The 26,422-nt window shown below is 39.8% G+C and overlaps 1 protein-coding gene across 3 annotated transcripts in view; it reads right to left on the bottom strand.

Annotated features, from left to right (window-relative positions):
* LOC133542658 (rho GTPase-activating protein 40) overlaps window positions 1-26,422 on the bottom strand; it is an 81,232-nt gene that overhangs the window by 39,403 nt on the left and 15,407 nt on the right. Inside the window, exons 1-5 of one of the 3 annotated variants that reach the window (XM_061886912.1) lie at window positions 22,630-22,732; window positions 22,311-22,549; window positions 14,948-15,150; window positions 13,584-13,668; window positions 4,989-5,119 (exon numbers count right to left, since the gene is read on the bottom strand). In XM_061886912.1, the coding sequence (XP_061742896.1) occupies window positions 4,989-5,119; window positions 13,584-13,668; window positions 14,948-15,150; window positions 22,311-22,530 (639 nt within the window). In that variant the 5' untranslated portion in view covers window positions 22,531-22,549; window positions 22,630-22,732. Of the gene's footprint in view, window positions 1-4,988; window positions 5,120-13,583; window positions 13,669-14,947; window positions 15,151-22,310; window positions 22,550-22,625; window positions 22,733-26,422 lie in introns of those variants that run through there. The other 2 variants (XM_061886913.1, XM_061886911.1) reach the window with 2 other exon arrangements.

Here is a 26,422-nt window from a genome sequence, read left to right as displayed (position 1 = left end):
TGAACATCCAAGCTGTACGCATCTTGATGACAGCAGACCTAGTACAGTAAGTGATGTTTCATTGTGTTTGTTGTCTCATAAAGTCTGAGGTTAGCAGAAATCAGTGAAGAAAATAAGAGCAAACGTGATGCGTTTTTCAAATTAATGGACCGCGTATGCTTAAAATGATCAAAATACCTGAATATTACATGTTATTATAAATGTTACGACTTTTATATACATGTAACATATATTACATGTTTTTATTAATGTTACTACATTACTTAAATACTTACATCATGTATATATTACATGTTATTATGAATGTTACTACATTACATATATACTTACATCATGTATATACAAACCCTGTAGCCATATGAGTTGGGAAATTGTGTTAGATGTAAATATAAACGGAATACTATGATTTGCAAATAATTTTCAACCCGTATTCAGTTGAATATGCTACAAAGACAACATATTTGATGTTCAAACTGATAAACATTTATTTTTGCAAATAATCATTAACTTTAGAATTTGATGCCAGCAACACGTGACAAAGAAATTGGGAAAGGTGGCAATAAATTCTGATAAAGTTGAGAAATGCTCATCAAATACTTATTTGGAACATCCCACAGGTGTGCAGGCTAACTGGGAACAAGTGGGTGCCATGATTGCGTATAAAAGCAGCTTCCATGAATTGCTAAGTAATTCACAAACAAGGATGGGGCGAGGGTCCCCAATTTGTAAGCAAATTGTCAAACAGTTTAAGAACAACGTTTCTCAACGCGCTATGGCAAGGAATGTAGGGATTTTACCATCTACGGTCCATAAACTCCTCAAAAGGTTCCGAGAATCTGGCGAAATCACTGCACGTAAGCGATGATATCAGGCCGTACTGCATCAAAAACCGACATCAATGTGTAAAGGATATCACCACATGGGCTCAGGAACACTTCATAAAACCACAGTCAGTAACTGCAGTTGGTTGCTACATCTGTAAGTGCAAGTTAAAACTCTGCTATGCAACGCAAAACCCATTTATCAACAACACAAAGGAACGCCGCTGGCTTCGCTGGGCCCGAGCTCATCTAAGATGGACTGATGCAAAGTGGAAAAGTGTTCTGTGGTCTGACGAGTCCACATTTCAAATTATATTTGGAAACTGTGGACGTGGTGTCCTCCGGAACAAAGAAAAAATAATCATCCATCCATTCCATCCACCCGCCTTCCGCCCGATTGTAGCTGAGAAAAACTATCATCCGGATTGTTATAGACGCAAAGATCAAAAGCCAGCATCTGTGATGGTATGGGGGTGTATTAGTGCCCAAGGCATGGGTAACTTACACATCTGTGAAGGCACCATTAATGCTGAATGGTCCATACAGGTTTTGGTGCAACATATGTTGTCATCCAAGCAACGTTGCTTATTTCAGCAACACAATGCCGAGCCAAGTGTTACAACAGCGTGGTTTTGTAGTAAAAGAGTGCGGGTACTTTCCTAGCCCACCTGCAGTCCAGACCTGTCTACCATCGAAAATGTGTGGCGCATTATGAAGCGTAAAATATGACAGCGAAGACCCTGGCTGTTGAACGACTAAAGCTCCACATAAACAAGAATGAGAAATAATTCCACTTTCAAAGCTTCAGCAATTAGTTTCCTCAGTTCCCAAACATTTATTGAGTGTTGTTAAAATTAAAGGTGATGTAACACAGTGGTGAACATGCCCTTTCCCAACTACTTTGGCACGAGTTGCAGCCATGAAATTCTAAGTTAATTATTATTTGAAGAAAAAAAAAAATAAAGTTTATGAGTTGGAACATCAAATATCTTGTCTTTGTAGTGCATTCAACTGAATATGGGTTGAAAAGGATTTGCAAATCATTGTATTCCGTTTATATTTACATCACAATTTCCCAACTCAGATTGAAACAGGGTTTGTCCATCCATCCATTTTCTACCGCTTATTCCCTTTTGGGGTTGCGGGGGGCGCTGGCGCTTATCTCAGCTACAATCGGGCGGAAGGCGGGGTACACCCTGGACAAGTCGCCACCTCATCGCAGGGCCAACACAGATAGGCAGACAACATTCACACTCACATTCACACACTAGGGCCAATTTACTGTTGCCAATCAACCTATCCCCAGGTGCATGTCTTTGGAAGTGGGAGGAAGCCGGAGTACCCGGAGGGAACCCACGCATTCACGGGGAGAACATGCAAACTCCACACAGAAAGATCCCGAGCCTGGATTTGAACCCAGGACTGCAGGAACTTCGTATTGTGAGGCAGACGCACTAACCCTTCTGCCACCGTGAAGCCAAAAAACAAAAAAAAAACAGGGTTTGTAGTGAATGTTATTATTAATGTTACCACATTACATTTATACTTACATCATGTATATATTATATTATATGTTATCATAAATGTTACTACTTTAGATATATCTTACATGTATAGAAAACCCTGTTGGAGGTCTTTTGTCATGTCTTTTGATCATGTCTTGTTTGGCTATGTTCTGTTGATCTTTGGATTCTTTAAGTTCCTGTTTTTTTTCACTCCCTTGTTTTGTTGCCATGGTTGCATATTACGTTCACCTGTCTCTGATTAGTGTTCGGCCGCTCACCTGCTACCCAAGCACTAATAAGAGGCATTATTTAAGCCTGTTTGATTTATGTTCATAGTCTGTTTACGTGTTAGTTTTGTTCCTTAGCCAAGTTGTGCCTCCGCTGTGAGCGCTTTTTGTTTGTACCTTTTTTTAGTTAAAATTAAATCATGTTATTACCTTAACGCCATGTCATGGTAGTCCGTCTGCTTTCCAGGGAGAAAGTCCGTGACAGAATGACGCCAGCATTCAGTTCTCCCGCGACGGTAATGGACCAGGATTTTTTTTTCCTGAATTATTTTTCTTTTGATCACCCACCCCCAACCAAAGACTCCATGTCTATGATAAAACATTATCAAGACATGTTTCTGAAATCAGATCTTGTCAGTCCAAACCACGTCCCAAATTTCATGCCCCGCCCCCCAGACTCAAGCCCCGCCCCCATCACAACATTTATCCTTCTTCCGCCCACACAATCCCAGGTGGTGGAAAAGGAAAGACTGTTTGGACAATTTAAAGGGGGGGTTTCTTCCCCCCTCCTGGCCTCCCTCCACCCACACCTTAAAACGGTTACAGAGCACGGGGAGCGCATCTGGTATCCGCTCCTTGAGGGGGGGGCTAGGGCAGGGAACTGTACGGGTGGGGTGGCTCAGCGATGTCACGCCAAACCGCAACCTCCTGCCCGGCCACCACCACCAGTTCTCCGCCATGCCAAGCCGCAACCCCAGGCCCGGCCACCACCACCAATCTTTCGGCCTGTCAAGCCGCAACCTCCGGCCCGGCCACCACCACCAGTCTTCTGCCACGCCAAGCCGCAAACTCCGGCCCGACCACCACCCGCTAGGCCACCAGCACCAAGTCCAAGTCCAAAGCTAGCCCGAAGTCTACGGATAGCACCAAGTCCAAGTCCACGGCTAGCACTAAGTCCACGGCTGGCACTAAGTCCAAGCCAAGCTCAAAGTGTCTGCACCACTCCTAGCTCCAGTGCCTGCACCACGCCTGCCACGACGATGACACGCCCACCCCCCCGTCAACCACGGATGTGGCCGCTTCCTGGTCGCCCGCCACGCCAAGTGCGCCCACCTCCTCATCGGCCACGGATGTGGGCATTCTCTGGTCGTCCGCCTCGTCAGGTGCATCGGCTTTCTACACGTCGCCGCCACCTGACTCTTCCTCGGTGGATTCGGGGGCACCTGGACTGGCGACCCACTGCCAAGTCCCCCTCTCGCCCTCCCATGAGTTTTGATCCTGCTTTGTTTTATTTTGTTTTTTTGGACATCTGGGATCTGTCCTTAAGTGGGGGGGGGGCTCTATCATGTCTTGTTTGGCTATGTTCTGTTGACCTTTGAACTCTTTAAGTTCCTGTTTTTTTTCACTCCCTTGTTTTGTTGCCATGGTTGCAAATTATGTTCACCTGTATCAGCCGCTCAACTGCTACCCGAGCACTAATCAGAGGCATTATTTAAGCCTGCCATTGCCGGTCAGTCGGCCTGGCGTCATTGTGTTCTTTTCATGCTCTGTCCATGCCAGTTTTTTCATGCCAAACTCGATGCTGCTCTTGTCAAGCCATAGTAAGTGTTGTTTGATTCATGTTCATAGTTTATGTGTCAGTTTTGTTCCTTAGCCAAGTTGTGCATCCCCTGTAAGCGCTCTGCTTGTACCTTTTTTTAGTTTGAATTAAATCATATTTTTACCTAAACGCCATGTCATGAGTAGTCCGTCTGCTTTCCTGGGAGAAGGACCCCGCAGCAAGCTGCGACCCCCCAATCGTGACATCTTTGGATGTTTTTTAGGGGCTCCATAGGCAGAATTTAACGGCTCCTGTAGGCTCCAGTCTAAACAGATTTTTGATCGATTTTATTTAATATTTAGAATGCATTAAAACAAATTCCATCCGTCGTCATAATGATTGTGAACGATAGGCAACATTTGAAAAAAAGTGCAGTTCCTCTTTAAGCATTAAATGTAAAAAATATTAAGATACAGTAAGGCTTACTTTTAACACTTTAATGACTGAGACGCTTTTGGGTCCTCACCAAAATTGAGGGAAGCCCTCATGGTGACAAGAAATATTGTAGGGTAGATGTTTCTGACATACGGAGAGTCAGAATTCAATGCACAATTTTAGAGATGGGGCCCTGAAATAGTCAACTGCAAGCCGCCTGGTAAAATAAAAATCACATAATAAGAATTGCACATTTTCAAAGTCTACAGCAGGCGACACCTTTATAATTGTCTGCAAAAATAGACATGGGTCATTGTATTTGAGTAATTACAGGATATATAAACACTAATGTTTGAGAAAAAGTAGAAATGCGTATGTTAGTTTTTTCTTAATCTAGCATAAACAAACGTCATCCAAGCGACAAAAAAACAACTACGGCAGCGATGCATGAAATGCTTACCGGCAGGGTGCCGTCTTCTCTCTTCCACTGGGTGTTATTATGTTTGGCCAGTCGGGCTTGTTCACAGTAAGCCACGTCAGTTTTAAACTCCTCCTCTTTTGCAGGGTTTCGCCGGCGTCCCGGGTTTTCATCTGTGTTAAAAAACACACTTCAGTACAAGAAATGCTCATGGGCAAACATTTACCAGTCTTTTACTGTACTTTTTGTCACGGCCCGGGCGCAACCCAGTGGGCATTCATCTGAGCGCTGGCTGCGCCGGGTGCATCTCCAAGCGCGTTCCTGTGCGCCACTCCGGCTGCAACAGGCAGCTGCTTTTCATCAGCAATCTACACACCTGTCGCTGATGAGTTCCAGGTGCTCCTTAAACCAGTGCAAACCTGCGTTCCGGGCCAGAACGTAGCGACGTTCCGTCCTGTACAGTAAGCCGACAACCCCTCGCTCTCTGTACACTCTCGCTCTCTGTGTTTCTTTCTCTCCGTGTTCATTTGTCTCGTGTTTCCTTGTTCATTTGTCTCGTGTTTCCTTGTCTTCATCCAAGAACGTTTGTGTCGTTCTTCCGAGAATGTGCGTAAGCATGTGTGGCTCGCATTGTTGACGTGTCTGCGGAAGCCACGTACAACACGTTGCTGGACTGGCATGCAGTCTATACATGTTGTAGAAGGCGTCAAAGGCAATGGCTTCATAGCCCGCCCTAATTCTTGTTAACTGGGTGACTGCCAACAAATATTCGCGAGAATGTTTACAGCTCCTGTTGTCTTCTTTACTTTGTGATACGGGTCAAAATGGCCCTTTGAGTGGTAAAAGTTTTCGATCCCTGAACCATATTGATCAAACATTTCTGAATGGTTCAACCGCCACCCGCTCGAATCTATTTAAAATCAAATTTTTCGTCATGTCACTCGCCCGACCCGCGGTTTATCCGCGGACTCCGCTAATGAGACCGCAAACCGGGAGTCTCTAATATATATATATATATATATATATATATATATATATATATATATATAAATAGATATATATATAATTAATTTAGCGCTAAAACAACGTCCCTGCTGTCTGTGCTGTCTTCTTCCCCTTCTGTAAACGTAACACTTGCTTTTATTTGGAAGCTTAGTTTGCAATGAACAGGAAGTCACTGTGTGCACGTTTAGTTGTAGTAGTTGTGCTGTCATTTCAAACTGTGTTGTGAGGATGAGCGAAATGACACCTTACGTGGACATAATCCAAATAATTTTCATTGAAATTACTCCTTTAGGGCTTAAACTTTAATTGTCAAAAAAAGTGATTGATATGGCACTCTATGTCAGTGTTTTTCAACCTTTTTGGAGACATTTTTTTCCATTGAAAAAATGCAGAGGTAGACCACTAGCAGAAAAAATAAAAAAGTGAAACTCAGCAGTCGTTATTGACAATAAAAAATAGTTCTGGCAATTGTTGGATATGACTTTAAACCATAACCATCAATGTAACTCTTGTCTCAAAGTACTGTCATGGCCTGTCACATCACGCCGTGACTTATTTTGAGGTTTTTTTTTGTTTTCCTTTGTGTAGTGTCTGGCGCTCCTATTTTGGGGGCTTTTCCTGTTTTGTTATTATTTTCCTGTAGCAGTTTCATGTCTTCCTTTGAGTGCTATTCCCTGCATCTGCTTTGTTTTAGCAATCAAGACTATTTCAGTTGTTGCTATCCTTCTTTATGGGGACATTGTTGATTGTCATGTCATGTATGGATGTACTTTGTGGACGCTGTCTGCTCCGCTCGCTGTAAGTCTTTGCTGTCGTCCAGCATTCTGTTTTTGTTTACTTTGCAGCCAGTTCAGTCTTAGTTTCATTTTGCATAGCCATCCCTAAGCTTAAATGCCTTATCTTAGGGGCACTTACTATTGTTTATTTTTGGTTTAAACATTAGATACAACATTTACAAAGCAATTAGCTACCTGCTGCCACCTACTGATTATGTAAAAGGCACATATTACACGGTTTCTCTGCCGGGCTACATACTGGTTTGCATACAATATTTTAACCAAAATAGGTGAAACTACATAATCTCCCACGGCACACCAGACTATCAGTGGTTAAAAAACACTACTCTATGTCATTATCAACTCTTCCTTTTACAATACCACTTATCCACATTAGGATCCCAGGTAAGCTGGAGCCAATCCCAATATCAATACGGGACAGCGTGGCGAGGTTGGTGGAGCCGTGCCAGCAACCTATGGATTCCTGGTTCTATGCCCGGCCTTTGCCATCCTAGACCCGTCCGTTGTGTCCTTGAGCAAGACACTTGCGCCTGATGGGTGGTGGTTAGGGCCTTGCAGCTCTCACCATCAGTGTGTGAATGTGTGTGTGAAAGTGTAAATGGTATCAAAGCTTTGAAGGTAGATAAGCGCAATACGAGTTTACCATAAAGAGAAACAACTATTCACACTAACATTTATACGTACAGTATTTAGAGTCTACAGGTAACCTGACGTGAATATTTCTGGATTGTGGAAAGAAGCTGGAGTACCTGGAGAAAACCTGCATGCACACTGTGGGAGAACATGCAAGTTGGTGTTGTCTAATAACAACAACACAATTGACCTGTTAGTTGTTCGGCATAACTGGGCGACAAAGGTGGCACGACTTATGCGGGTTTCACTGTACTTGATTAATTATGTTTACTGCTACAAACTACCTTGCTTAAAGGGAAAATGCACGCTTTTTGGAATTTTGCCTCTCATTCACAATCCTTGTGTAAAACAAGAACACATGTTTAAATATGGCAAGTACGAGGGGGCAAACAATGCAGCTAATGGGAGTACTCTATTACGCCCATAAAACACTCTAAAAAAACATCAACAAACCGGCAACAATTGTTATGTACGGGGGAAGTAGACGGCACAGACAACAAAAGGCGTAGTTTGGCTCTACAATAATAATAATAAACAATGGTATGGAGAGTGACAAAAGCCAAGAGAGTGTATGGTGTGTGCGACTATGTGTATGAATTAACTGTTGAGTGTTACCGTAAATGTTGAGCGAGCGGCAAGTCCAAAAGGGGGCAGAACAGGCTCATAGAGCCGTGAAACAAGCAGGACGTCAGGGGCTATAGCGGGGCGTAGGAGGTCCGTGTCCAAGCGGGAGGTCGAGATCCAAGAGGCAGTCCAGGAAGCAGAGGAACAAGGAATGACGAGACACACAGCTCGTCACCTCGAGAATGGAGGTTGTACGCAAACAGATGGTCACGTTACGGCGCGGGATAGCAGATTGAGCAGGCTTATAAAGGCAGGTCTTATAATAATGCACCAGGTGTGCTGATTGCTGATAGATTGCAGCTGCCGGCTGCCGCCGGAGTGACACGTGCAGGAGGTGAATGCGCACATGACAACAATACTCCATTGACATCTCACAACCTCAATATTAACCAAGTATCAGCAGTGTTGGCGCTAGGAATTTTCCAAATAGGGTCCCTGGTCAAGTCATAAAAATGGGGTCCCACAGTAAATTCTTGAAAACAAATTATAAATGTATCCATTATCCTGTTATAGCTCATATTCTATATTATGTTTTGGTAAAAAGGTTGTCATAAACGTTACTTCCTTCATTAGAAAAATAGTACAAAATCAAATACATTTTTATGCATATGTAAATGCATTCAGTTATAAACGTTCATTCACTTTCTTCTTTCCTTCTTGGATCTAAACTTTAACGTCGCCAGTAGTTTTTTCTATATTTGTATTTAATAAGCTGTAATTGTATTTATTTCAGTATAAAAGTGTAAAAAGTTTTTTTTGCTTGTATGTAGATCATCAGTCCTTTAAAAACTGCTAGATCTACATTTTCATGGCAAATAACGCCAACAAACGTAGAATTTGGCAAGTTAGTTTTAATGTCATTTAATACAATGGCACTCTAGCATTTCATCCCTGGCTTGGTGATGGCCATAAGCTGTGTGTTCCCCTATTAGAATGGCGGTATATGGGGTGAGTGACGTGTGTAAGTGAGTGGGCATGTTCAGGAATGTTAATAGCATGGCGTTGTGGAAAATATCAATAAATATCTGTGACAAATCATCATTTCGACCAAAGAGCGGAAATGTAGGGACCCACTATCGGGTAAAGTGGAGGGTGTTTCCCCCGACAATACATCGGCCCTGGAGCAAACGTTTCCCCCGCGCCCCTTGACCCCGGTCTGGTAGTGTTGCGTCGTTCGCGAACGATTCGTTCGAATGAACAAATCTTTTGAGTGAACGTACTGAACCGAATCACTTCATGAACTGATTCGTTCCTTTCTCAGTTCAGTTGAGCTCCGCCGCGACCATGCCGGTATGAGTGGAACTGGCGCATTCTGTGATTCACTGAACCCTCGACGTATGCGAACGACGCAGCCAGCTACTCATCATGGGGGCGGGGAAGGGACTGAGCGAACGATTCGTTCACCGCGGATTAACGACATGAATCACTCAGTGAACGACAACGCTCACGCTCTCTGCTCTGCTTGCCCCAATGCCGTGAGTGATTTTAGTAGGCTATTACTATTTTTTTTATTTCCCACTTTTATTTATTTATTATTTTCATTTCAGTGCAATAAAACATTTAACAACCAAGACATTAAGTCAAACTTTGTTTATTGGACAAGCCGGAAACACACACACAGTGTTTTTAAAGTAACAGAATCTCTACTACAGCTGCAATTTCTGTTTGCGAACGTCAAGGGGAGTCTGTCAGGGCAGAGAGCGATTCACGTATGTCGCCCTCTGGCCCACAGAACTGTAGCTGAGTGATTCAGGTTCGCTTCATGAACCTACAAGAACTGACTGGTTGTCGCTGAGGACGTGATTCGGGTTCGCGCGGCACTCACTCACTCATTCAGAATCAGGACTCGCGAACCTACTGACACAGAAAACTGACTGTGTCCTTGGAGGAGGACGTCACATTGAGGCTCTCGTTCAGTCACTGTGCGCGTCGTTCATTGGGTGCTGAGGGCTTGTGTCGTTTGCGAACTGACACACACCGAGATCTGCCGCTGGGGAAACTGTTACTGACTGACTCATGATTCGCCGACATGCACACAGATTCGTTCATAGGGTGCTGAGGGCTTGTGTCGTTCGGGAACTGACACACACCGAGATCTGCCACTGGGGAAAGTTGTTACTGACTGACTCATGATTCGCCGACCTGCACACAGATTCCTTCATTGGATGCTGAGGGCTTGTGTCGTTCGCGAATTGACACACACCGAGATCTGCCGCTGGGGAAAGTTGTTACTGACTGACTCATGATTCGCCGACCTGCACACAGATTCGTTCATTGGGTGCTGAGGGCTTCTGTCGTTCGCGAACTGACACACACCGAGATCTGCCGCTGGGGAAACTGTTACTGACTGACTAATGTTTCGCCGACCTGCACACAGATCTGCTGCTCCAGAAGTGATTCAAGTTCATGTTCTGAACTGTGCTGACTGTGGGGCTGTGTCAGTCACTCACTGCCTGGTGTACTGCATGCACAGAAATGTGTAGGGACTCGCGTTCACCCTACTTGCTGCTTCTCCCGCGAATGTCTGCACTGTACTGTACTACGCACCCCCCCCCCCCCCTATTTTTTTTGTGTGGGGGGAGGGGAATTCGGTGAACAAATTTTATGAACGACTCAATTTAAGGAACTGATACTAGTGATTCAGTACAGTCAAAAGAACTGCCGATCCCATCACTACAAGCAGGGAAGGTGTAACATGATATTTTTTTGGTGCCTGGTGATGCTGGATCTTTGAAAATCAGTTCACCCGTTCGTAAAGGTGTTCTTTTTATTAGCTAGTTTACATGGCGTGCAAAACATTTTTCTATCGTCATAAGTCAGCCATTTGCTGAAAACTGGCTCCTGAAGACACGTTCTAAATCTACAATTAAAACTTCACAAAAACATAACAAAAGTGGAATAAAAAATATTACAGGTGAAATGTAATTTAGAAAAAGTTGCAATGTTGACTAATAAAACAAAGCTGTTTCGTTTCTTTAAAACTCTAATTGCTCAAAACATAATATTGAATCAAAATCAATGTTTTTATGAAATATTGACCAATCCAAGGTTCCGATTACTTCACATCAAATATTCCACTTTGAAAAATATTTTAGGAGGAAGATTTTGCATATTTTGCGTGTTTGCCATAAAAAAAACATAGTTTTATTTGACAAAAAGGGCAGAAAACAAACAAACCAAAAAAAAACACATAAAAAAAAAAAAAAAAACAACAACTTAGAATTAAGGGATAGAGCTTAAGTAGACTCTAGAGATTTAAAAGTTAAACAAATAATGTACAGTATGTACTGTATGCCCTGGCACACCATTATCATCATTTCATGACCAAAGCAAAAAATGTTTTACACTTTTATACAGAAATAAATACACCTTCAACTTCCATCCACCCATCCATGTTCTACCGCTTGTCCCTTTCAGGGTCGCGGGGGATGCTGGAGCCTATCTCAGCTGCATTCGGGCGGAAGGCGTGGTAAACCCTGGACAAGTCGGCACCTCATCGCAGGGCCATCTTCAACTTATTAAATACAAATATACTTTTGGAAAAATATGTTTGAAAGACGAATCATTTTTGTCAATGATATTATTAATGAGAATGGTAAAATTATGAAGTATGATGAATTTAGAACTATGTATGGTGATGCTTGTTCAAGCTTTTCATTTAATCAACTAACTGGAGTAATTAGGAAAAGATGGAAACAAATAATTAATTATGGAACTACTAAATTACTAGTTTGTAAACCTCTAATAAGAAATTCTAGTTGGCAAAAAGGAACTAAAATTAATAAAAAAATATATAATTTTTATTTAATAAAGAAATATTTGAAGGCTGTCCCATACAACACATATGCAAAATGGGAGGACTTTTTTGACTGCCCGTTGCCGTGGGATGCCATATTCAAACTAATCTACAAAACTACTATCGATGTGCAAAATCGTTATTTTCAAATTAAAATTATTTATAACTTCTTACCCACGGGGAAAATTTTAAAACTATGGAATATGACTGAGTCAGATGATTGCCGTTTTTGCTGTCAGGACTCTGAAACCACCCTGCATTTGTTTTGGTATTGTCATATTGTGTCTTCTTTTTGGGTGGAAGTTGAAAAAATGTGTTCAAGGATTGGTTTGTTTATGAAGCTTGATGTAGTTTCTGTTATTTTAGGAGAGTTTATTGACAAGCATGACTTAGTCCATTTAATTATAGTACTTGGTAAAAGGTTTATTTTTAAGGCCAAAAATAGATATTCACTTAGTATTACTTTCTTTAAAACATTTATTCATTATTTTTTAACTTTAGAAAAATACATGATTGACAACGATAATGATTCCAAAAAACATGAAAAAAGATGGGAAATCCTTAAAGGCTTATTATGAAAACGTAATAATGTTTATAGATATGCAACAACAGCAACATATATGCTATCTATTGTTGTGTTCCCTATTTTTGAGTGTACAAAATGAAGGTGTGTGTTGAGTCTGACTTGGACATACAATGGACTATACACAAATGCTTTTTATGAAAATGTAATTTTGTTTATAACTTATATGCAATCTGTGGTTTCCCTAATTTTTGTTGTTGTACATGGATGAGGGTGTGTGTTGCTGAGCCCGACTTGGACATTGTCTGGACTGGACCTGGTTTTAAAAACTTTTTAGACAAGTCTAATTTCATTAACAACCTGGTCTGGTGGAGATAAGGTTTTTTTTTTTGTTTTTTTGTTTTTTTTAAATAAAATGAAATGAGATTGAAAAAAAAAGGGGAAAAAATGACATTTTCTTGGATAAAAAAGAAAGGAAAATCATATAAAACAATTATATTATAAATAGTAATTAATGATAGTGTTAGTGGACCGGCGACACACACAATCATGTGTGTTTCAGGGACTGTGTCCCTTGCAGACTGTGTTATATATGTTGTGGGAACCAGAATTTTGGTAGCAGAAAGAAACAACCCTTTTTTGTGTGAGTGGGTGTGGGTGAGTGTGAATGGGGGAGGGAGGGGTTTTCTTTGGGGGGTTGATGCACTAATGGAAAGTGTATCTTGTGTATTTTTATGTTGATTTAATAAATTTAAAAAAAATTTACAAAAATACAAATATACAAAATAATAGCCACAGCGAGCATTTTTAAATCCATAAAGGAAAGAAAAAAATGAATGAATGTTTATAACTGAATACATTTACATATGCATAAAATGCGTTTTCTTTTGTATTATTTTTTTAATGAATGAAGTAACATTTATGACAACCTTTTTCCAAAAAACAATATAGAATGTGAGATATAACAGGATAATGCATGCATTTATCATTTGTTTTCAAAACACTTACAAAAAGTGGGACCCCACATTTTTACTATGGGACCCCATTTTTATGACTTGATGGTGTCCCTAGGACCCTATTTTGAAAATTCCTAACGCCAACACTGAAAGTGATTACCTTTGGCTCCATTGTTAGCTGACTTTTGCTAGCGTTTTTTTACATCTTAGAATACATATGATACAACATAACATACAGATTATAGGTTATACACAACATTTTTTTAAAAGTGCAGTTCCCTCTTAACATTTACTTTGGCTCACCTGATTGAGGGGCTTGGGAGACTGATGCCATGTTGTTTTGGGCAAACTCATCACAAGGCTGAGAGTCAGACTGGCTCTGGTTCTCCTGAGAGAAATTAAACATTGGGATTAAACATGCCCTTATTATCATGTCGTACTGTCACTTCACCTCCACTGCAGGATTGTATTAATTGGGCAAACAATTCTATGCAGTCAAGCTTCCTAAAAATGTCAGTGTTGTTCCTCTAGGCCAGTGTTTTTCAACCTTTTTTGAGCCAAGGCACATTTTTTGTGTTGAAAAAATGCGGAGGCACACCACCAGCAGAAATCATTAAAAAACGAAACTCAGTTGACAGTAAAAGTCGTTGTCGTAATTGTTGGATATGACTTTAAACCATAACCAAATATGCATCAATATAGCTCTTGTCTCAAAGTAGTACTGTCACCACCTGTCACATATTTGGAGTTTTTTGCTGTTTTTCTGTGTGTAGTGTTTTAGTTCTTGTCTTGCGATCCTATTTGGTGACTTTTTATCTTTTTTTGGTATTTTCCTTTATCAGTTTCATGTCTTTCTTTGAGCGATATTTCCCGCATCTAATTTGTTTTAGCAATCAAGAATATTTCAGTTGTTTTTATCCGTCTTTGTGGGGACATTGTTGATTGTCATGTCATATTCGGCCCTGCGACGAGGTAGCGACTTGTCCAGGGTGTACCCTGCCTTCCGCCCGATTGTAGCTGAGATAGGCGCCAGCGCCCCCCGCGACCCCGAAAGGGAATAAGCGGTAGAAAATGGATGGATGGATGGATGTCATATTCGGATGTACATTTTGGACGCCGTCTTTGCTCAACAGTAAGTCTTTGCTGTCGTCCAGCATTCTATTTTTTTTCACTTTGTAGCCAGTTTAGTTTTAGTTTCCTTCTGCATAGCCTTCCCTAAGCTTCAATGCCGTTTCTAAGGGGTACTCTCCTTTAGTTTATTTTTGGTTTAAGCATTAGATACCTTTTTACCTGCACACGGCCTCCAGCTGTTTCCGACATCTACAAAGCAATTAGCAACCGGCGCCCACCTACTGATATGGAAGAGTATTACACGGTTACTCTGCCGAGCTCTGGACAGCACCGACACTCAACCACAAGACTCCATTTGCATACTATAATTACTAGTTTGAACATTTTTTTTTTACCCAAATAGGTGAAATTACATAATATCCCACTGCACACCAGACTGTATCTCACGCACAGTGGTTGAAAAACACTGCTAAAGGCAGTGAGGATAAAGCGTGACCTTTCTATGTGATCTGTTTTTATCGTGGCAGGTTAGGTCACCAGGATAAGAACACCAAAATAGAAAGTGGAACAATAGCCAAACCTTGCCATTGGCTCACCTGACCGAAAAAGTCCCGAATGTGTGGTAGCGAAGTCTTGTTCTTCTTGCGTAATGTGTAGGAAATCAGTCTGCGATGGACCGTCTGCGCCTGAGTGTGGGTTAGCGTGGACATCAGCACCATGTTGTCCATACCTTCGCTCTCCTCATTGATTAGATCTGACAGACCAATGTCGCTTAGCCACTGTTCTTCTTGCTCTCCGTCTGGTTCACAAATAAGCACATACATGTGTTATTATAAGTAAATAAATAAACCAAAAGTAAATAATAATGCATTAACAAAATAAGAATTTGAACACAAATAAATCAATAGAAAACTAAACTATCTTCCTCATGCTCTCTCAGGGAGAGCATGTCCCAAATTCCAGGCTGCTGTTTTGAGGCATGTTAAAAAAAATAATACACTTTGTGACTTCAATAATAAATATGGCAGTTCCAAGTTGGCATTTTTTTTCCATAACTTGAGTTGATTTATTTTGGAAAACCTTGTTACATTGTTTAATGCATCCAGCGGGGCATCACAACAAAATTAGGCATTATAATGTGTTAATTCCAGGACCGTATATATATCGGTATCAGTTTGGTATTGGAATCAATAATTAAGAGTTGGACAATATCAGAATATCGGATATCGGCAAAAAAGCCATTATCGGACATCTCTAGGTGTGACATACAGTAATAGTTTACCCAGTATGAAGTGAATTTCTCCAATTTCTAATCAACAAATGCTGTTATCTTCTCCATTTTATAAATGTCCATTGTGATTTCCATCCATAGCTTTGAAGTTGGACTCTCCTGTGATGACCAGTAGTAGGATATTCATTAAATGTGTATCTCTTTCCAGCCAACCCTCAGGTACAGCATCGTACATTCAAGGGGTACTTCACATTTGAAAATATCATGTAAATCTTTGTGTATCTTTCTCCAATAGTCCTTTATGACAGAGCAGTCCCAGAAAACATGGTAGTGGTTTGCATTTGGATTCCCACCATTCCTCCAGGAGGGGGAGTTGTTATCAACATGAGACTTCTTAAAACTGTCTGATCAAACTTTTCCAGCCAAATGAGCTGCACTTGGGTGAGCTGATACAAGTTCTTTGATATCTCCATATTATTGTCCATTCTTCCTCAATTTAGTTATCCCTCCTTCCTTCTCCCATTTTGTTTTCATATATGAAGTTGATTATGATTTCAGATTCGACAGACCCTTATACAGATCTAGCAATAGTTTCTTTTTGTTTGCTTTTGTAAGCAGTTCAATCAAACATTAATTTGTCTTTGTGACATGTTTCACATCCATATCAACACAACTGCAAATATTGATAGAAGTCTTTTACAGGGTTCGTACACCTTTTCCATGGCCAAATTTAAGCACTTTATAAGGACTTTCAAGTTCAACTTTCCAGTTTTTCCAGTGCCCTTCAAAATGCGAAAACCAGTGTGAATCAGTCCATAGCCTTGTTGTTTGAGGTCACCAAATGCTGTCTGTAGGAAAAATACGGAATATCTGCTAAAACCTATGCCTAACATTGAACCAGGAGTTATCATAACTGAAAATGAAGCAGTGTTTCTGTATTGATCGATAAATTAAATGAAAATATTTTGTTTGTTTCACAACAGCTCAGATAACAAATTGATTTTTAGTTGAGGGAAGTTCCTAACATTATATTTTATCATTTGAAAAACGCTCATTTTTTTTCATTTCATAGCTCGTAATAATTGTCCGTAATTAACATGTAATCTAGCGCTGATCTCACAGTTTAGGTCTCGCATGTACCTAAAGGTTAGAAAACAAAACTTCAGCTAACATTAGTTAACTTGTAGGGCGAGTAATCTCTGTGGTTTACATTTCATATGACTCCAGAGAGGCGACTCTTCCATTGCGAAAAGCTGGATTTCCTTTTTGCATACTTTGCAGCAGGCTACGCGTGGATTTGGGCCACATTTTATCCAAAGTTTGTAAGTGTCATTTTCCATCTAATGTTCATTAAAACGACAACCTAATGGACTGATGCACCAATGTCCTCTTGGGTGCGACACACAGCTGTATATACATGACGACAACGTAATGTAAGGGCTCGTGCAAAGCCAACAAATCAAGGGTGTAGCTTTCATTTTTAAGGAAACTTATTTTATTTTTTCCATTTTAACAGTTAGCCTATTGAGTCAGACTGCCGAGAAATATGAAGAACATTTCCAAGCGTTTACAAGCACTTCATCCTAAATTCAAGCATTTTTCAAACCTTGAAAAGACAACATTAAAATCCAAGCATTTTGAAGGTTTTTAAGCACCCATACAAACCCTGCTTTTAATAGTTTCAAAGCTTACCTTTTTTTTAAATCTTTAATTACACTGCATAAAGCTGTTATACCGGAGTTCATCAGCCAAAGAAACAGCCGTGAGCGTGTCACTGGAGGCTCTGTCAGAGGTGACTGTTATATTCCTCTGCGCAGAAGCATTTTCAGTAAGTGGGCCTGGTCAGTAATGAGTGTAAATCTGTGGAAGTTAGTAACTGAGGAGGTTAAACTTCTCAACACTTACAAGGTCTTCACAAAATAATGGAAAATGTGGCTTATCAACGCGTACAGCTGTCAGCACTAAAAGATGAGCCTGTTTTGATGCTAAGGCGGATAGGTATGTAGGTACGTAGGTAGGTAGGTAGGTAGAACCAAGGATGTCGTTGTGACTTGTGCAGCCCTTTGAGACACTTGAGATTTAGGGCTATATAAATAAACATTGATTGATAGGTAGGTAGGTAGGTAGGTAGATAAGAGATGAGCCTGTTTTGATGCTAAGATAAATGTTATGTTGTGATGTTGTAATTTCTTTTTATCATATTGTAAATGTTTTGGGTGTTTTTTATTAATTTATTTTTCTCCCTCTTTCTTTTAAATTGTAATTGTACTGTTTTTTTTTTTTTTTTTTAATCATGTCCAGGGGACTACAGATGAAAACTAGCCTTCTGGCTAATTCTGGCTCTTTTAACCATGTGTAGTCATGTGTTTTATACAATAGCATTGTCCCCTTTGAAATAAACAAATCAGACTTAGACTTAGAGTCTAAGTGTAAGACTTATTTTTATTGTCATTCAAATTTAAACCTTGCAGTACAATCTAATCAGATCTAATAGATGGATGGATAGATAGATAGATAGATAGATGGATAGATAGATAGATAGATAGATAGATAGATAGATAGATAGATAGATAGATAGATAGATAGATAGATAGATAGATGGATAGATAGATAGATACAACAGAGGATGTCATTGTGGCTTGTGCAGCCCTTTGAGACACTTGAGATTTAGGGCTATATATATAAACATTGATTGATTGATTGATAGGTAGGTAGGTAAGTCGTTAGGTAGGTAGGTACGTAGATAGGTAGGAAAGTAGGTAGATAAGTAGGTAGGTAGGTATGTAGGTAGGTAGATATGTTGGTAGATAAGAGATGAGCCTGTTTTGATGCTAAGATAAATGTTATGTTGTGATGTTGTATTTTATTTTTTATTATATTGTATATGTATATGTTTTTTTTCTCCTCTCTCTTTCTTTTAAATTGTAAGTGTACTGTTTTTGTTTTTACATCACGTCCAGGGGACTACAGATGAAAACGAGCCTTCTGGATAATTCTGGCTCTTTTATACATTTGTAGTCATGTGTTTTTAATGAAATTGCATTGTCCCCTTTGAAATAAACTAATTAGACTTAGACTTACAGTCTAAGTCTAAGACTTCCTTTTATTGTCATTCAAATTTGACTTCCTTTTCTTGTCATTCTAATTTAAACTTTGCAATACAATCTACAAACCCCGTTTCCATATGAGTTGGGAAATTGTGTTAGATGTAAATACAAACGGAATACAATGATTTGCAAATCATTTCCAACCCATATTCAGTTGAATATGCTACAAAGACAACATATTTGATGTTCAAACTGATAAACATTTTCTTTTTTTTGCAAATAATCATTAACTTTAGAATTTGATGCCAGCAACACGTGACAAAGAAATTGGGAAAGGTGGCAATAAATACTGATAAAGTTTAGGAATGTTCATCAAACACTTATTTGGAACATCCCACAGGTGTGCTGGCTAATTGGGAACAGGTGGGTGCCATGATTGGGTATAAAAGCAGCTTCCATGAATTGCTAAGTAATTCACAAACAAGGATGGGGCGAGGGTCACCAATTTTGTAAACAAATTGTCGAACAGTTTTAGAACAACATTTCTCAACGAGTTATTGCAAGAAATTTAGGGATTTTACCATCTACGGTCCGTAAAATCATCAAAAGGTTCAGAAAATCTGGAGAAATCACTGCACATAAGCGACGATATTACAGACCTTTGATCCCTCAGGCGGTACTGCATCAAAAACCGACATCAGTGTGTAAAGGATATCACCACATGGGCTCAGGAACACTTCATAAAATCACTGTCAGTAACTACAGTTGGTCACTACATCTGTAATTGCAAGTTAAAACTCCACTATGCAAAGCGAAAGCCATTTATCAACAAGACCCAGGAACGCCGCTGGCTTCGCTTGGCCGAAATCATCTAAGATGGACTGATGCAAAGTGGAAAAGTGTTCTGTGGTCTGACGAGTCCACATTTCAAATGATATTTGGAAACTGTGGACGTGGTGTTCTCCGAAACAAAGAGGAAAATAACCATCCGGATTGTTATAGGCGCAAAGTTCAAAAGCCAGAATCTGTGATGGTATGGGGGTGTATTGGTGCCCAAGGCATGGGTAACTTACACATCTGTGAAGGCACCATTAATGCTGAATGGTCCATACAGGTTTTGGAGCAACATATGTTGTCATCCAAGCAACGTTATCATGGACGCCCCTGCTTATTTCAGCAAAACAATGCCAAGACACGTGTTACAACAGCGTGGCTTCGTAGTAAAAGAGTGCGGGTACTTTACTGGCCCGCCTGCAGTCCAGAGATATCTCCCATCGAAAATGTGTGGCGCATTATGAAGCGTAAAATACGACAACATGACCCCGGACTGTTGAACAACTTAAGCTGTACATCAAGCAAGAATGGTAAAGAATTCCACTTTCAAAGCTTCAACAATTAGTTTCCTCAGTTTCCAAACGTTTATTGAGTGTTGTTAAAAGAAAATGTAATGTAACACAGGGGTGAACATGCCCTTTTCCAAATACTTTGGCACGTGTTGCAGCCATGAAATTCTAATTTAATTATTATTTGCAAAAAAAATATAAAGTGTATGAGTTTGAATATCAAATATCTTGTCTTTGTAGTGCATTCAATTGAATATGGGTTGAAAAGGATTTGCAAATCATTGCATTCCTTTTATATTTACATCCAACACAATTTCCAAACTCATATGAAAACGGGGTTTGTAATCTAATCTAATAGATAGATAGATAGATAGATAGATAGATAGATAGATAGATAGATAGATAGATAGATAGATAGATAGATAGATAGATAGATAGATAGATAGATAGATAGATAGATAGATAGATAGATAGATAGATGGATGGATGGATGGATGGATGGATGGATGGATGGATGGATGGATGGATGGATGGATGGATGGATGGATGGATGGATGGATGGATGGATGGATGGATGGATGGATGGATGGATGGATGGATGGATGGATGGATGGATGGATGGATGGATGGATGGATGGATGGATGGATGGATGGATGGATGGATGGATGGATGGATGGATGGATGGATGGATGGATGGATGGGTAGATAGATAGATAGATAGATAGATAGATAGATAGATAGATAGATAGATAGATAGATAGATAGATAGATAGATAGATAGATAGATAGATAAAACCGAGGATGTCATTGTGGCTTGTGCAGCCCTTTGATCGAGACACTTGAGATTTAGGGCTATATAAATAAACATTAATTGATTGATTGATAGGTAGGTAGGTAGTTAGGTAGGTAGGTAGGTACGTAGATAGGTATGTAGGTAGGTAGATAGATATGTAGGTAGATAAGAGATGAGCCTGTTTTGATTCTAAGATAAATGTTATGTTGTGATCTTGTATTTTATTTTTTATCATATTGTATATGTTTAGTTTTTTTCTCTCTCTTTCTTTTAAATTTTAAGTGTACTGTTTTTTTTTTTTTTTTTTTACATCACGTCCAGGGGAGTACAGACGAAAACGAGACTGGCTCTTTTAACCATGTGTAGTCATGTGTTTTTAATGAAATTGCATTGTCCCCTTTGAAATAAACTAATTAGACTTAGAGTCTAAGTCTATCACTTCCTTTTATCGTCATTCAAATTTGAACTTTGCAGTACAATCTAATCTAATAGATAGATGGCTAGATGGATGGATAGATAGATAGATAGATAGATAGATAGATAGATAAAACCGAGGATGTCATTGTGGCTTGTGCAGCCCTTTGATCGAGACACTTGAGATTTAGGGCTATATAAATAAACATTAATTGATTGATTGATAGGTAGGTAGGTAGTTAGGTAGGTAGGTAGGTACGTAGATAGGTATGCAGGTAGGTAGATAGATATGTAGGTGGATAAGAGATGAGCCTGTTTTGATTCTAAGATAAATGTTATGTTGTGATCTTGTATTTTATTTTTTATCATATTGTATATGTATATGTTTAGTTTTTTTCTCTCTCTTTCTTTTAAATTTTAAGTGTACTGTTTTTTTTTTTTTTTTTTCACATCACGTCCAGGGGAGTACAGACGAAAACGAGACTGGCTCTTTTAACCATGTGTAGTCATGTGTTTTTAATGAAATTGCATTGTCCCCTTTGAAATAAACTAATTAGACTTAGAGTCTAAGTCTATCACTTCCTTTTATCGTCATTCAAATTTGAACTTTGCAGTACAATCTAATCTAATAGATAGATGGCTAGATGGATGGATAGATAGATAGATAGATAGATAGATAGATAGATAGATAGATAGATAGATAGATAGATAGATAGATAGATAGATAGATAGATAGATTGAGAGATAGCTCGATCGATCGATCGATAGGACCGAGGATGTCGTTGTGGCTTGTGCAGCCCTTTGAGACATTTGAGATTTAGGACATTGATTGATTGATGGGTAGGTAGGTAGGTAGGTAGGTAGATAAGATATGAGCCTGTTTTGATGCTAAGATAAATGTTATGTTTTGATGTTTTATTTTATTTTCTATCACATTGTATATGTATTTTGTGTTTTTTCCCTTTTTCGCTCTCTTTTTTTTAAATTGCGATTGTACTGTTTTTTTTTTTACATCATGTGTTTTTAATGAAATTGCATTGTCCCCTATGAAATAAACTAATGTGATCTAATCTAACCCAACATAACATACACTACAAACCAGAATGGAAGCCATATACTCATTATTTTACCTTCTGATTGTCTAGAATCCCTCCTAGCGCTGTCCAGTTCTTCGTAGCCGCTCCCCAGCTGGATGGTTTTCAGCTCGGTGAAGTAGGAGTCCACGCAGACCTGGTCGGGATGCTGTTCCTGGAGGTCCTGGAAGGGCGGCGAGGGCGGCGAGGGCGGGGTGCTCTTACGCTGCTCGGCGGTGGCCTGGAGCTGCTGGCCGGCACTGGGCTCCACACTCATCTCCGCGGGGCTGGAGTCTCTGGCACAAACAATACACACACACGTCAAGAAAAACCACATGCGAACAAAAGGCTCGGGCGGAGGGGAGAACGCACACACAGTCAGGGTGAAGACTGCGGAAGACAGAGATGGAGAGACAAAGGAGCTGACTGGAGCTCTATTGTTTGGCCTGGAGACGTCGTTCCTTGCCCGACCACTAGATGTCACTGTAAACTAAACAATTGCAGCTACTCTGGGATGACCACGCCCCACGCCCCCCTTAGCCAATTTTATTGGCCCTCTTCTTCTTCTGGCTCCTCGCTGATTTCTCATGCAAGTGCGCCACTTATTCTCCATCGGTCGCTAAGGGAAAATGAATCGCTATTCTTGTTCATTATAACTATAGACCAGTGGTTCTTAACCTTGTTGGAGGTTCCGAACCCCACCAGTTTCATACACGCATTCACCGAACCCTTCTTTTGTAAATATTATTATTATTTTTTTTTTTTTTAATTCTAGACAATATTATATGTTTTTTTTCCTGGTGTACAAAATGAACCATGCATGAACTCACAACAAATTACACACCTGCGATTCAGTGTGACTTCTGCAGTTGCCGTATCTAAGATACGCCGAAAAGTTTTTATTTACACGATGAGTCAATACTTGTCAACCCTCCCGATTTTTCCGGGAGAATCCTGAATTCCAGTGCCCCTCCCGAAAATCTACCATTCTCCTTTAGCGTCCTCTACAACCTGTCGTCACGTCCGATTTTCCTCCATACAAACGGCGTGTCGGCGCATTCACATCATTTATGTGGCTTTTACAAACACATAAGTGAATGCAAGGCATACTTGGTCAACAGCCATACAGGTCACACCGAGGGTGGCCGTATAAACAACTTTAACACTGTTACAAATACGCACCACACTGTGAACCCACACCTAACAAGACTGACAAACACATTTCGGGAGAACATCCTCACTGTAACACAACAGAACAAATACCCAGAATCTCTTGCAGCACTATCTCTTCCATGATCTACAATATACACCCTCGCTACCACCAAACCCCGCGCACCTAAAGCCCCCCCTCTATCTCCCGAATTCGGAGGTCTCAAGGTTGGCAAGTATGGATGAGTCGGGTGTGTCTTGACTGGCTCCGCCGAACCCCTAGGGTTCGATCGAACCCAGGTTAAGAACCACTGCCATAGACATAAGGGTACGCAGCACGCTGACGAGACGCGGGGACGCCATTTTGGAGTGGTGATCCGCTCCACTACGTGCAACTCATTTGTCAGGACCAATGAACTGTCAGTGCATTTAATTCATCTTACCTCACTGAATACCAGAGTTGTGCACTCGTGTCACATGACTTCAACTCGAGTCATGAATTTGATGGGTTTAGATTCGACATGACAAAATGTAAAGAGACTTGCAACTCGACTTAGACTTTAACATCAATGACTTGTGACTTCACTTGGACTTGAGCCTTTTGACTTGACAAAACTTGCTACTTTCCCCAAAACCCAAAGATTAAAGGCCTACTGAAATGAGATGTTCTTATTTAAACAGGGATAGCAGGTCCAGTCTATGTGTCATACTTGATTATTTCGCGATATTGCCATATTTTTGCTGAAAGGATTTAGTAGAGAAAATCGACGATAAAGTTTGCAACTTTTGGTCGCTCTTAAAAAAGCCCTGCCTTTCCCGGAAGTAGTACGCGTGACGTCACAAATTGTCGGACTCCTCACATCCACCCAAAACTCGTCGTGTTTGGAGGAAGAAGAATACTGAGTTGCATACCAAGAACACCATACCTACTGTGAAGCATAGGGGTGGAAACATCATGCTTTGGGGCTGTTTTTCTGCTAAAAGGACAGGACGATTGATCCTTGTTAAGGAAAGAATGAATGGGGCCATGTATTGTGAGATTTTGAGCCAAAACCTCCTTCCATCAGTGAGAGCTTTAAATGGTTGACCAAATACTTATTTTCCACCATAATTTACAAATAAATTCTTTAAAATTCCTACAATGTGAATTGCTGGATTTTTTTTTCACATTCTGTCTCTCACAGTTGAAGTGTACCTATGATGAAAATTACAGACCTCTGTCATCATTTTTGGGGGGAAAACTTGCACAATCGGTGGCTGACTAAATACTTTTTGCTCCACTGTACATGGGTATATCGTACATAAACAATGTATGAATACATTAGATATCTATATATCTTAGGGAACTATAGACTGTATCTCTATTGCTGCAGCAACAGAGAGTGTATTCTGTCTTGACAATTTGTATTGATATTTATATTACATTCTTCCTTAAATGATAATGTTTACAGTGATTGTTTTGTATGTATTTTTTGTGTATGTCGCTTTGGATAAAAGTGTCTGCCAAATACTGAAATATACACATATATAAACACCTGAAAGTCTTTATATCAGCTACAACCACCAATCTGTTTCACTGGATTCAGAACAAAACCAAATTCTGTCTCACCCAACAATGTTTGTATTTGAATATTGTTACTTTAAGACTTATTCCTGGTTAAAATTATACTGTTAAGAGAGTATTGTCGTATACTTTGCCTAAAATGAGAATGCATCATAATCAGTGGCGGCTGGTGAATTTTGTTTTAGGGTGGGGCTGAATGTTTGTAAACCAGACCCCTGTAGGGGGGGTCATCTTCCCCCAGAATATTTATTTGTGATTTTTTTAGCTAACATATATTAACCCCACCTCCCCCTACACAATCTGGACTGTGGTAACCCTGTTGGCTTATACCAGTGGTTCTCAACCTTTTTTCAGTGATGTACCCCCTGTGAACATTTTTTTAATTCAAGTACCCCCTAATCAGAGCAAAGCATTTAAGGTTGAAAAAAAGAGCTAAAGAAGTAAAATACAGCACTATGTCATCAGTTTCTTATTTATTAAATTGTATAGCAGTGCAAAATATTGCTCATTTGTAGTAGTCTTTCTTGAACTATTTGGAAAAAAAGATATAAACATAACTAAAAACTTGTTGAAAAAAAAAACCAAGTGATTCAATTATAATACAATTTCTACACATAGAAGTTGTCATCAACTTAAAGTGCCCTCTTTGAGGATTGTAATAGATCCATCTAAATTCATGAAATTAAATCTAAACGTTTCTTGACAAAAAAAGAAAACTTTAAAATCAATATTTATGGAACATGTCCACAAAAAATGTAGCTGTCACACTGAATATTGCATTGTTGTATTTTTTTCTACCGTTTATGAACTTACATTCATATTTTGTTGAAGTATTTTTCAATAAACATATTAAGAAAGGATGTTTGAATAGTTGCTACTTTTGGAATATTTTCAAAAGATCTCACGAACCACTTGGCATACCTTCAAGTACCCCCAGGGGTACGCGTACCCCCATTTGAAAACCACTGGCTTATACAATCTTAATCTTCATCATTTATTTCAACTTTATATTATTAAAGTGTGACATTTTAAAATGGAATTAATGTCATTGACAAACAATTCTATTATGGCCATACTCTTGTTTGCTAGCGGCTACAATTTCAGTACTATTGAAGATCTTTGCTCCTTCTCAACTCTGTGGTAATATTCTTTCACAAAATACAACCGATAGTACGTTCCTGTTAAATCTTACTTGTGAAAAGTAATCCCGGAGTCGTATTTTCAACAGTCCGCTTATCTGAGTAGGAAAACACTGAACATCATCTTGGTTTTCTCCCTGTCAACTGTCAGTTTAGGCTGCTCGCTGACTGGTGCTAAGCAGAAAGGTAAACAAAGTGCGCTAGCGTGGAAGCTAGGAATACGAACAGAAAAACTCAAAACTTGGCACAAAGGCACACAAAAGGGAAAACAAACCATTAGCATGAGAGCTAGAATAAAACAATGGTGTAGCATGTAA

The sequence above is a fragment of the Nerophis ophidion genome, linkage group LG02 (assembly GCF_033978795.1).
Source record: "Nerophis ophidion isolate RoL-2023_Sa linkage group LG02, RoL_Noph_v1.0, whole genome shotgun sequence".
Classification (NCBI taxonomy): domain Eukaryota; kingdom Metazoa; phylum Chordata; class Actinopteri; order Syngnathiformes; family Syngnathidae; genus Nerophis; species Nerophis ophidion.
The sequence above is the reverse complement of the archived record's forward strand: the minus strand, read 5'-3'. Positions and strand labels throughout refer to the sequence as shown.